Source organism: Onthophagus taurus, chromosome 10 (assembly GCF_036711975.1).
Source record: "Onthophagus taurus isolate NC chromosome 10, IU_Otau_3.0, whole genome shotgun sequence".
In the NCBI taxonomy this organism is placed as follows: domain Eukaryota; kingdom Metazoa; phylum Arthropoda; class Insecta; order Coleoptera; family Scarabaeidae; genus Onthophagus; species Onthophagus taurus.
Genome location: NC_091975.1, coordinates 1289803 through 1303331, shown reverse-complemented (window position 1 = coordinate 1303331; position 13529 = coordinate 1289803). Strand labels below are relative to the sequence as shown.

Below are 13529 nucleotides of genomic sequence, written 5' to 3'. Positions count from 1 at the left end.
ATCTATGCATTTTAGAGCAAAAGCGCAAGAGAGTAATATTGTTAAGGATAAAATTTGCTACAAGTATTGTTCTAAAGGTTTTTTTGTAAGACGCTTCAATTCCCAAATGTTACCATAATACCTAGTAAAACAACAAAATTCATCAAGTTTTCATATTTTCGTAGTTTTCTCGATATCTATGTATCTGAGAGCAAAAATCAAAGAGAGCAATATTGTTAAGAATAAAATTTGCTACAACTTTTATACTAAAAGTTTTTTTGTAACATGTTCCGAATCCCAATTGTTACAATAACATCTAGTAAAACAACGAAATTCATCAAATTTGCATATTTTCGCGTTTTTCTCGATATCTATGCATTTTGGAGCAAAAGCGCAAGAGAGTAATATTGTTAAGGATAAAATTTGCTACAACTATTGTTCTAAATGTTTTTCTGTAAGACGCTTCAATTCCCAAATGTTACCGTAATACCTAGTAAAACAACAAAATTCATCAAGTTTTGATATTTTCGTAGTTTTCTCGATATCTATGTATCTGAGAGCAAAAATCAAAGAGAGCAATATTGTTAAGAATAAAATTTGCTACAACTTTTATACTAAAAGTTTTTTTGTAACATGTTCCAATTCCCAAGTGTTACAATAACATCTAGTAAAGCAACGAAATTCATCAAATTTGCATATTTTCGCGTTTTTCTCGATATCTATGCATTTTAGAGCAAAAGCGCAAGAGAGTAATATTGTTAAGGATAAAATTTGCTACAAGTATTGTTCTAAAGGTTTTTTTGTAAGACGCTTCAATTCCCAAATGTTACCATAATACCTAGTAAAACAACAAAATTCATCAAGTTTTCATATTTTCGTAGTTTTCTCGATATCTATGTATCTGAGAGCAAAAATCAAAGAGAGCAATATTGTTAAGAATAAAATTTGCTACAACTTTTATACTAAAAGTTTTTTTGTAACATGTTCCGAATCCCAATTGTTACAATAACATCTAGTAAAACAACGAAATTCATCAAATTTGCATATTTTCGCGTTTTTCTCGATATCTATGCATTTTGGAGCAAAAGCGCAAGAGAGTAATATTGTTAAGGATAAAATTTGCTACAACTATTGTTCTAAATGTTTTTCTGTAAGACGCTTCAATTCCCAAATGTTACCGTAATACCTAGTAAAACAACAAAATTCATCAAGTTTTGATATTTTCGTAGTTTTCTCGATATCTAAGTATCTGAGAGCAAAAATCAAAGAGAGCAATATTGTTAAGAATAAAATTTGCTACAACTTTTATACTAAAAGTTTTTTTGTAACATGTTCCAATTCCCAAGTGTTACAATAAAATCTAGTAAAACAACGAAATTTATCAAATTTGCATATTTTCGCGTTTTTCTCGATATCTATGCATTTTAGAGCAAAAGCGCAAGAGAGAAATATTGTTAAGGATAAAATTTGCTACAACTATTGTTCTAAAGGTTTTTCTGTAAGACGCTTCAATTCCCAAATGTTACCATAATATCTAGTAAAACAACAAAATTCATCAAGTTTTCATATTTTCGTAGTTTTCTCGATATCTATGTATCTGAGAGCAAAAATCAAAGAGAGCAATATTGTTAAGAATAAAATTTGCTACAACTTTTATACTAAAAGTTTTTTTGTAACATGTTCCGAATCCCTTGCGCTACCATCAACAGCAGTTTCCCGTTTCAAATGTAGCATCCAAGCTCTCCACTCGAGTCTTTTCCAAGCTGATGGTTAAGAAGAATTAACTATGGTATAAAACTGCAGTTACAATTGACCTTAAAAAATCAAACGTAAAAAAACAAAAAAAAATTTTAAATTGTCAACAAAAATCAGACATTTATAAGACGTTCTCGTAATTACTCCATTTAGTTCACGTTAGTGTAAAAATATATATATCCAAGAAATCAGATTCTCCATCCAGATGAAAAAGGAAACGGGAACACCATCTAAACCGGAAGAAGTGGATTACGTAATCGTAATCGCCGGCAAGAAATTAGAAAACAACGATAATGTAAAATTGGCAAATAACTTTTTAAACGCATTAGCTGCCAAAGGGGTCGACTTGACTATGGATTACGGAATTTTTTACACAAAATATTTATTTGTACGATTAACAATTCCTGACCATTTAGTCCAAGAATTATGCAATTCCTACAACATCAATTTATCGTATATTAACCCATATTTTTCGTCCGACACCAAATTCAACTGGAAAATATTTCAAACCGAAATTGATTTAAAAGATTCTTCTCGTATTTTTCGAAGAGCACCGTAAGTTGATTTTCTTTAATTTTTTTCATTAATTTAAATTTATTTAATGGGTAATAAGGGAGACTTTACTGGATTTAAGACCAACTAAACCAACAAAAGCCGAAAAATCAATGTTACTTTACCTATTAATGACAAAAACTTGGTTTGATGAAAAAGTCAACGATTACGGGGTCGATAAATTACTTTCAAAGGGAATATTTGCTGCTGCTTACCCGGTACATGATGGTTCTTATTATTGGACTCAACAAGGACCGCTTTCAGAGAGACAAGTAATTAAATAAAACTTGTGTTGTAAGAAATAACGTTTTCGCGGTTAGCTTTTAGTAAAATATTGGGCTAATTTTTCCTATTTTTATAAAAATCAGCCGTTAAATTTAATCGAAAAATATTTCGGCACCAAAATAGCCATTTACTTCGCTTTTATGGATTTTTACACAAAATGTTTAGCTGCTGCGGCTGCGATCGGTGTAATTTTTTACATTGCTGGGTTCTTAATGGCAATATTTCAAAATTTTGATGTAATCGATGAAGAAATATGCAAAAGCAATTTAACGTTATGTCCGGTTTGTTCAAATAATATCACGTGTCAATATGAGATGTACAATAATTATTGTGATGATATGAAGAAAGCGGTTATTTTAGACTCCATGTTTTCGAGTATTTATGGCGTTTTGATGTCAATTTGGGGTAAATTTTTTAATAAAAAATCATTTAATTTATCATCCACAAATTTAAGGCATTTTTGTAATGTTCTTCTGGAAAAGACGCTTAAACATGCTTAGAATGAATTGGAACGTGGTTCGAATACGTTTGCAAAAAGATTTGAGACCGGAATATGTAAAAATTGCCAAACATACCCGCATCAACGCCGCAACGGGAGAAGAAGAACATTACGTCCCAACATACAAAAGATTCTTTACTTTATCTTTTACAAACGGTTGTATCGTTTTTTTGGTAACACCTCAAAAAATATGATCCACAACGTTTAAAACGAATTTTTTAATGTTTTTTAGGGATTCTTATTAATTTTATTTGGAATATGCATGGTCATCGTAGGAAATCGACTTTCTTATTATATCATGTACAGTGTTGATCAAAAAACGGTTGTACAAGCAACACTTTTTAGTAAAATTTTAAGTGGTGTGATGCTATTTATACAAGTTTATGGGTTTGTTACATGGTTACCCGTGGTATCCGCCTTTTTTACAAAAATGGAAACTCCAGCTAGCCAACATGATTACGACCACTCCTACATTATTAAACATTCGATTTTATTGTTTGCAAATAGATATGTAGCGCTTATTTATCTCACATTTATTCGGGTAAACATTAATTAATACAAATTAATTTTTAAATAATTTCAATTTAAAGGGTCGAGCTTATAGCCATCCGGGAAAAAATGCTGATTATTACTTATTGAAAGAGTTTTCTCACGATTTATGTGGCCCACTCGGTTGTTTTTTTAATTTAGGGATAGCTTTGGGAACGCTTTTCGGGTTTGATAGTGCAAGGCTGCTTATTCAACAATTTCTGGAGATGTAATTAAAAATTCGAAATAATTTATTTAGATAACAAAAAAAATTTGTTTTCAAGGTTTGTTCAAGTTAAAATAAACAAGCGAAAACATACCAAGGATTTACCAAATTTTCCTCAATGGGAGCTGGATTTTGGTTTATTACCGTCTGTTAGACTTTTTTCATACATAAATATTTATGATATAAGTAATTAAGAGATTTATTATTAACGAAAAACTCATTTTAGTGTGCGTAAAATGTTAGTGGTAATAGATTTCGATAGATGGCGCCTCGTTCACAAGCGATTTAGTGTTCTACTATACAAAAAGAGCCTTGGCCTATCTCGTCTGCATTTTGCATATAGAGAAAGTGCCTAGAACAACCATTTACAGATTTAAGCAATATGCTCAAAACTGTTCCGACATGTCCTACCAATGAGCTGCGGAAGACATTATAAGCACTGATACTGTGCTATCAATGCCGTCAGATTTGGCGGTATCACTATCAGTGATTAATGCTCGATACCAGATTGTACTGCCTGAGCGGCAGTCCTGGATCGAAAATGAAAATTCTTTGGTTCGGGCAGACATTTGCTTGTACACAGATGGATCAAAAACGCCTGAAGGGGTAGGAGCAGGAGTATATTGCCAGACACCTCGAATTAAGCAAGCCTACAGCCTGGGTACGTACTGTACTGTATTCCAGGCGGAAGTATTTGCTATTGACATGGGTGCTAAAATCCTTCTTGAACAAGGGGTGAAGAACATGACAGTACGAATTTTCTCAGACAGTCAAGCCGCTCTCCAGGCGCTGCAAGCCGTGAAAACGGTGTCGGATCTGGTTAATGATTGTAAGAGAACATTAAACACACTGAGTTGTGATAACAGAGTCTCTCTGATCTGGGTCCCGGGTCACTCTGGGGTTGCTGGCAATGAAGCGGCAGATAAGCTAACACGAGATGGCAGCGCTGAAGCGTTTGTGGGACCGGAACCAGCAGTTGGTGTATCATTTGCGATGGCCAAATATAGGATTGGACTGTGGGCTGAAGAGAGACTTCGCCTACTGTGGACCAGTTCTCCTGGAATGAGACATGCTAAGGTGTTTATTAACATCGCCACTGTCAAACTCGGGAATATTTTAGGACTTGCCCGTAGTAGCATAAAAGTTCTAATGGGCACTGCCGATTAAAAGCACACCTCAACTTGTTGGGTTTAGCCGACTATGTGCGTAGGAAGCAGAGACGGTTGAGCATGTTTTATGCCACTGCCCTGCCGTTAACCGTATCAAATTCTCGATTTTTGGGTCGCAGTTTATCTCCTCAAAAGATCTGAATGACCTTTCGCCGAGCAAGGTATTAATGTTCGTTAAGAGCATTGGACTGCACGGTGAAATTTGATAACAATATCTATCGGGGTACAATAGATCCTTAGGGTCGCGGTGCAAGGTTGGTTGGTATTCTATGTAATGTAATGTAATACAAAAAGAGCACCCAACTAATTACAGAGGATGCAGAATAGTAATGAGAAGTCAGAACGGGTCCCATCGATATCCGAACCATATATGATGCAGATTGATACTCAAGGTTAAGTATGACGGAGGAAGAGAAATTTAACATCAAAGAGATACCTAAAAGCTGGACATCCTCTTGACATCTTGCTATTTTCTATCATTTTGCTGTTTTCAGTTCTAATCTTCAACAACGCATGAATGTTGAGTTAATTTAGATGGATACTTATGACCAGTGATGGGCGCTGGGTAAATACCCGGCGGGTAGGTATTTATAAAATGGGTACTTACCCCGGCTCAGGGTAAATACCCAAACAGTACAGGGTGTCCCAATTTCGATGTCTGCATAGGGGCTAACTCATTATTTACGTGCCGGAGATGTCAATCTAAGATTAGAATTTTGTAGATGATATTTAGAAAAATTAAATAATCTGCTGTTTGTTCAAAATGTCATCTGGACCAATGAAGTCTCAATGAGTGTTCAAAGAAAGTTGGGATTCAATGTATGGTGTGTCCTTTTAGATAATAGAATGTTAGCATATAGTATCTACCATAAAAACTTAAACTCAGGTAATACCTCAATATATGAAGGTAGCACATTGTGTCTTTGGTCGACAATTTGTCTTTAAATAAGTCTCAAATGATATATTTTCAATATGACGGAGCACCAGCACAGAATGCCAGAGTTGTTAGTGAATTTTTAAATACTACTACAAACTCCTTGCTATAAACTTTGGCAATAATTGGAAACAATGGGCACGCCGGTGTCAACTGTTGAGTTGCTATATTAGCAGTTGCGGCTGAACGATACACTAAGTCAGCGCTGTTACGCAGCAGTTTAGTAAATATCTCAGCGTAAGTAATCTGCGCTTAGTTTGTCAGCGGTTGTGAAATTCTAGGTTAGGATTAATATTTTTTGTTTCTCCCCTTTAATTTTGAAAACTGGCAGAACTGTATAAAATGAAATGAGCCTTAAAATCAACATCATCATCCATTATCTCTTGTAATAACACAAAATTTTCAAAAATATTATTGTTGGCCATAGTTTTAGGTTATGCTGAACTGCTAATTCTCAATTGCTTGTTCAGCCGATTTCGTTCCGCTGTATTAAAGCTCATACAACTAGCTGACTGATTTAATTCAACTGTTGACACCTGCTGAACTTACCCAATGTTTTCCATCATGGTATGGTTATCACCATAACAACATTAAGTTTTAAATACATACAATAGTTTTAGAAAGAACAAAAAAAATTGATACATTATGTTCCATCATAGTATGTATGGTTATCACCATAGCAACATTAACTTTTAAATACATACATTAGTTTTAGATAGAACAAAATGAATTTCTGTTAATTATTCAATAACTATAAGAAATATACCCCACAAACTATATATATTTGTTATCAGAAGAAAATAACAAATTATTTTAGGTCATAGCCAACTATGGTTTCCATTTAAAAAAATAAAGTTATGTCTCAAATCTCGAAAATAAAAGATTTGAAAAAAAATCTACCTACGCCACTGAATTCTTCATAAAAAGTTGCCCATAAAATGTTTTATTTATAATACTCCATCGTTGATAATAAGTGAGATATTCGCTATTGTCGTTTTCGCAAAATTTTCAGTTTTTGCCGATAGGGCGAAAACAAAAGACGATAGCTGTTCGGAGTTTTCGGCATTAGCATTTTCTCGAAAAACGAGATCATGACATGTAAGCTACTTTTTTTCTATCTCTTTTAGTTTCGGAGATAGCCTATGTGGACATCGAAATTGGGACACCCTGTACATGAAATAAATAAAAGTAGACATATACATGGCGAATTTCATCATTTGTATGAACAACTACGCCATTATTCAATGATAAATTTTACCAATATAATGAGGGTCTTCCAATGGGATCCCCCTTGAGCGGTCTACTCTCCGACATATTCCTTAATAATATAGAAAACAAAATTTTACACAAAGATAACATTAACAATAATAATATAGTCCTGTGGCTCAGATATGTTGATGATATTTTGATAATTTGGGATGATGACGGATTCAATTTGATAGATGATTTACATAAATACATTAATAACCTCCATAAAAATCATAAATTTACTATAGAAATTGAAAAACATAAACAACTAAACTCAATTATCCCAAATTGACAAAATAATTAATAAATTCATTTTTGAACAAAACCTTAACAACTCTACAGGTCTTCAACCTATAACTCAAAACTTTGATACATACAGATCAATTACTTATCCCGGCAAAATAGCTCACAATATCAGAAACATTTTCAATAAATATGGAATCGGCATATCTTACAAAAACAATCACACCTTACAAAAACTTTTGCATAATGCAAAAGATAAGCTAGACTTGTTGGAACTTAACGGTGTTTACAGTTTAGAATGTAATATCTGCGGAGCTACATATATTGGCAAAACAATGAGAGCCCTAAAAACAAGAATTAGAGAACATTTAATAAAACCCAACTCTAATTTTGGTAAACACCTATCTCTGCACAACCACACTTTTGATATTAAAGAAAATGTAACACTGATACATAAACAAAATAAAGGCCACAAACTTGAGCTTTTAGAGAGCTATGAAATAGACAAATTCATAAAAACTAATACAAGACTTGAGTGCCTTAATCCTCCCCTTAAAGCCACCCTTATACAAATGCCTCAATAACCCATTTCCCCAAAATACCGAGGATCAGTGTACTTAGCCGCACACACTGTTCGCAGATTTTGGGGTCCCTGCGGCAATACCCAACTCCTGTCTACACCCTATCCTTGTATTCCCTATCCTATATTTTTCTATTAATTTAAAAATCCAAATTTTATTATCCCCTTCCCTTACCTTACTATTCAACGCCTGGAAATATTAACTATAAAATACAAATTATATACATTACATACATTTTTAAAAAACAGATTTTAGAGTTGTTGCCTCGCAGACAATTATACTCGCAGAAGGAATTTGTTTCATCTGAACACCCTCTATGTAATTTTATTTTATTTTCAACACATGCGCATTTATACATTTTATTTCTGGTTTTCGCGAACTCATAAAAAGTGGTTACCTCTTGCAATTTCTCAACCATTTTATTTTATTTTTGTAACTTTTCATGTAACGTTTTCATGTATTAAAGCTTCAACATCCATTTTGTATCAAAGAGGAGAGCGGAGAAAACAAACTTGCTTGAACGCGCCGCTATACTCTCTTATGACCACACTGCTACTTGGCGCCGCGCCGCACCACTATGTTCTACTCATTTGGATATGTATAGTTTGTTTTCGCCGCTTTCCTCACCGCTCTGCTCGCCGCTTTGCTCGTCGCGTCAGTATGTGTTTAGCCTAATGAGAAGTCAGAACGGGTCCCATCGATATCCGAACCATATATGATGCAGATTGATACTCAAGGTTAAGTATGACGGAGGAAGAGAAATTTAACATCAAAGAGATACCTAAAAGCTGGACATCCTCTTGACATCTTGCTATTTTCTATCATTTTGCTGTTTTCAGTTCTAATCTTCAACAACGCATGAATGTTGAGTTAATTTAAATGGATACTTATGACCAGTGATGGGCGCTGGGTAAATACCCGGCGGGTAGGTATTTATAAAATGGGTACTTACCCCGGCTCAGGGTAAATACCCAAACAGTATATATAAAAGTGATACAAGTAAAAATATAACAGATTCGGACAAAAATGTAGAGGAACATGATGAAATGAGCGTTGAAGACGAGGAATTGTCAACGATCGAAGACTAATTATTATCAGGTAACCACTGCTCATTCTACATTCTTGCGACGATGATCCGCCCAGTTCCACTTGAGCTTTGCCACAATGTTGACCGCATCATTTACGCCAGTTCTTCGTAGGTCTTCATTTCGTATGTGGTTACACCCAGCATCGACCTCTCCATCTTTCTTTGCGTTACTTTGAGCCTCCTGGTAATGGCCACCGTTAATGTTAAAGTTCCGGAACTGTATATCATAACCAAAGGAAGCACGCATTGATTGAAAACCTTTCTTTTCAAATATACAGGAATATCGCTCATGAAGATGTCTCTAAGTTTCCTGATGAACCTCATGGCCAAGATATATGGCTGCGATGCGAACCAACAGAGATGAGTACTTTAAGAACAATAGTGGAAAAGACAAGAAGAGATAGAGTAAGGAACAAAATTGTAAAAGAATTTTGTGGACTCGGAGATCTCATGAGATTTGCTAGGGGAAAAATAAAAAAATTTAATGAATACTTCCAAAGAATGGAAGAAACCTGGCTGATTAAGACAGCAAGAGACCAAAGATTAGCTAAGAGATCCCGGGAGACCAGGAAGTTGGATTTCCAGCTCTAATGAAACACCATGAATGATGCGTAAAAAACAGGTTACAACCTGAATAAAAGAAGAAGAATAATAAGATCTTAAACGAACTACTTAACCCTTTGTGTCCCAAGAAGTCAAAAATTTTGAAACTTTGTGACAGAATTAAAACGCTATTAAAATACACTCAGTAAAGGCCTTTGGAATCAATTTTAGCAAAATATGACAATCCCCCCATTCCAGGGGGATAGTGGTATTTGAAAGTACTGTCAGGCATTGAAATATATTTTAGTGATGTTGCAGTATACAAAAACTTTTATTGCTAATATGAAAATAATACATTTCTTCTTACGTTAAAAAATAAGTAACACTTGCTGTGGTTAAATCACATTATGATATTCAGAAAAACAGTTCTTTCTTTCATTACAACATAAATAAACATTGCGCGCAGTCCATTTTGAGTGGGGTCTGGACTCAATATAGCTTTGGCAGAACAATTTTCACACCTTCCTCTTTCTTTTCCAAAAGTAATCCATTGCGTACCACGGTTCCCAAGTAACAGAATAGCCGTACTTTCGTCTTTTGGGTAACTGGGCTGGTGAACTTGCGCTACGACATTTTCGTGGACGCAGTAAGAAAAGCCCGTGCCACCACTTCTGAAACGGCGGTCGATTGCATACACTTGTCCAAGTTGATCGGCATGATCTACCGAACCCATGTTTTTATTGTAATCATCAACGACTGAAGGACAGTACAAAGGTATGGCAAGTAGTACACTCAACCCTTCAGCATTACTTCAGAAAAGTTTATAGCTTGGCAAACTATGATAACTCATTAAGAAATTTATGCCAAAGAAACACAGCAACTTTTCTTCTTTCAAGTTTAGCGTTTTATTCCTTTGGGTGGCGTACAAATTACTTTGAAAGGTAATATCTTTCACACAGTTATCCATCAGTGTTAGAAAATAATCTGTTTGATTATTGCAAGTTACAAAAGTATCACCAATTATTCCTTCTGGATAATCGTATAATAACCTGTTTTTTCCGTTTTGTCAATTTTCTATCAATTTCTGCCTTGTTCTTCTTCTTGAGCCTTTTGCCACGTATTTCTACTACTTCAGTGTCACTTTCCTCATTTTGATTAGTTAGTTGTTCACCATTTTCTTCTTCATGTTCATCTTCCAGCATAGGTATCTCACTAGCACTAGTCATAACAATGTCATCTTCTATGTCTGTCTGTTCAGAATTATCCAACGGGATATTTTGTAATTCACACGAACTTTTTCAACCTCAACCAAAAGTTCTTCATCAGTCAAAGCTTTGTTCAAGTACCAAAACGTATCTGTATTCGCTTGGCTCATTTTTACGTCAATCTCAATTTGTTAGACAGTTAAGACAAAGGCACAAATCGCACGTAGCTCTATGCTGAGATGGAACAGGAAAAATAATATGTGACATTTAGAAAAATTATTTCCAAAACCTGTTAAGCATAGAAACTGATTTGGAAATAGACCAAAGAAAGGATAGTGTCATGGAACCTATATCAATTAGTGAGGTTCAAAACGCAATCACTGCGTCAAAACATGGAAAGGCATCAGTATTCATTATCACCAATATTGATGTTAGAGCTTGGAACAAGATTTGTCCCAAATTTTGTTGATATTTAGCCCGACTCAGTTGCATACTTCAGCATCAGTTTCATCTCTCCAAGACTATCCGAAATAAGGACTATATCGTCCGCGTAGCGCAAATTACTTAGGTATTGCCATCAATGTTTATACCTTTTTGGGTCCAATCCAGTTGTTTAAATGCACTCTCCAGGACTGTGATGAACAATTTGGGTTCATCATAATCTTACCCCACGCCCAATGAGTATTCGGTCAGTACTTTCATGCAATTTTACCGTCATTGTAGGAATCCTTTAAATGTAATATATAAGTTTGGTGTATCGATAATGGACTCTGCATTCTTGAAGTACTTGCAAAACTGCCATCAACTCAATTTAAATCAAATTTTATAAATACCCATCTTGGGTAAATACCTCCGGGTATATATCCAGGGAATTTTCCCTTGAAAATAAGACCATAAATCTTGGCAAAGTCCTTTCTGTCAATTTCTTTCATTTTATACGCACAAAATGAGTTTTAACATTAAACATAAATTTTTATTAACAACCAATTCTATTTTTTTTAGTTAGCCAATTCGCATTAATAATCGGTTTTGTTTCGGCATTTCCTTTGGGCCCACTTCTTGCGGTGATTCGCAACATTTTCAAAATAAGAGTAGAAGCGATTAAGTTCGCCAAATATAGCAGAAAGTGTATACCGATGAAAGACAGCGGATTAGGGCCATACAACAAAATAATTAAATGGGTATCTGGAATTGCAATTTTTGTGAATGTAGGCGCATTATAACTTTAAGACTCTCTTAATTATCTAATTATCTTTGTTTTAGGGTTGTGTGATTGCATTTTCAAGTTCGACGATTTCGTGGCTTTTATACAAGTTTTATTTTAAAGCGGAAGGGGGATACTACAACTTTATGCTTTCTGGTTTGGTTTAAGTTTAACATATAATAGTTAATATTTAAATGTTAATTTTTATGTTTTAGAATTTGATTCAGCTGATCTTAACGAAAAAACTGCCCAGTCTAAGGGAATTTGTTATTATCCCGGGCTACGTCATCCTCCTAATAATCCTGATAAATACGGATTAAAAATCGAATTTTATGTTATTATTATTGCACAATTAGTATTTTTAATTATTTACCAGGTGAAAAATGTTCCTGCTTTAATTTATAAATGTTTTTCGAATTTTTGGTTTTCAGCAATTTATGTTGTTTATAGTTGGTTTATTAAGGAGTACTTTAACTGAAAAACCAAGAGTTTTTAAGGAACGTGTATTATACGAAGAAGTATTAGTAAGAGATATTAAACAGAAGATTTTGAACGATTTATACAACGATCCGATTCGTCGAAACTTTCCAGATACAATTCAAATTCCTCCACCTTTATTTAACGACTAATTAATGTACAAAAAGTTTAAATAAATTATTAAAGTTTAAATAAACAACTGGTTGAGATATCGCCATGAAATAAAAAGCAATTTAAAGCAAACTTTTTTATAATACAATACTTTTGAACATAATTTTTCCAAATCTTCAAAAGTCAGAATAAATAATAGTCTCTAAATAGTTCCTTCGTTAGCTTTTCATCGAGCCTCTATCTTCCACCTATCCTTTGTCTCTTTCAGCTCTTCTTATTTGGCCATGATATATTTTAGCCAATTTAGACACGATTGGAAATTTTTAGACATACTTAGACAAGATTGGATATATTTAGACACATCTGGTCACATTATTAACAAGATAGACAATATGTGGACATGAAGATGAATGTCATGGTTGTGGAACTCCAAGACTCTTCCGTTCAAAATGTCCAAAATTCTTCAGTGGTATCAGTGGAAACTTCTTATACCAAAAAATATTCTGGGAAATAACGTATCTCGTTATGCCAATCCATTTGATGATGATCCAGTATCAGAATTATTAAAAAAACAAAAAAAATCTTATTAAAAATTGTCAAAAGAAAATAGACGTTTATGACATCTCCATAATATTCGCATTTTTAACAAGTATTAACCCAACCCAACAAGAAGCTACAAAGCTTTGAAAATTATTATCCTTATTGTTGATTTAATCAAAAAATGTTGTTAACAAAATTTGTTTAGAATTACTTCAGGAACAGTGTTTGTTAATACAATTTTTTGCTATCTTGAAATTTTAATTTCCCTCTGAATAGTATGCTATCAAAAGTAATTATCTCAATAATTATTGTTTTTATCAAAAAATGTTTTAAATAAAATTTGTTTCAATTTCGATTTTGAAT

The 13529-nt window shown here is 33.9% G+C and overlaps 1 protein-coding gene across 1 annotated transcript; it reads left to right on the top strand.

The window, feature by feature from the left end:
* Nucleotides 1-1848: 1848 nt before the first annotated feature.
* LOC111413589 (anoctamin-6-like) lies at nt 1849-12705 on the top strand. The gene is made up of 11 exons (XM_023044613.2): nt 1849-2289; nt 2348-2558; nt 2607-2976; nt 3026-3243; nt 3303-3611; nt 3661-3827; nt 3883-4010; nt 11837-12042; nt 12098-12194; nt 12254-12414; nt 12470-12705. The coding sequence occupies exons 1-11, from the start codon at nt 1940-1942 to the stop codon at nt 12665-12667; spliced, it is 2415 nt and encodes an 804-aa protein (XP_022900381.2). The 5' UTR covers nt 1849-1939; the 3' UTR covers nt 12668-12705.
* Nucleotides 12706-13529: the final 824 nt, after the last annotated feature.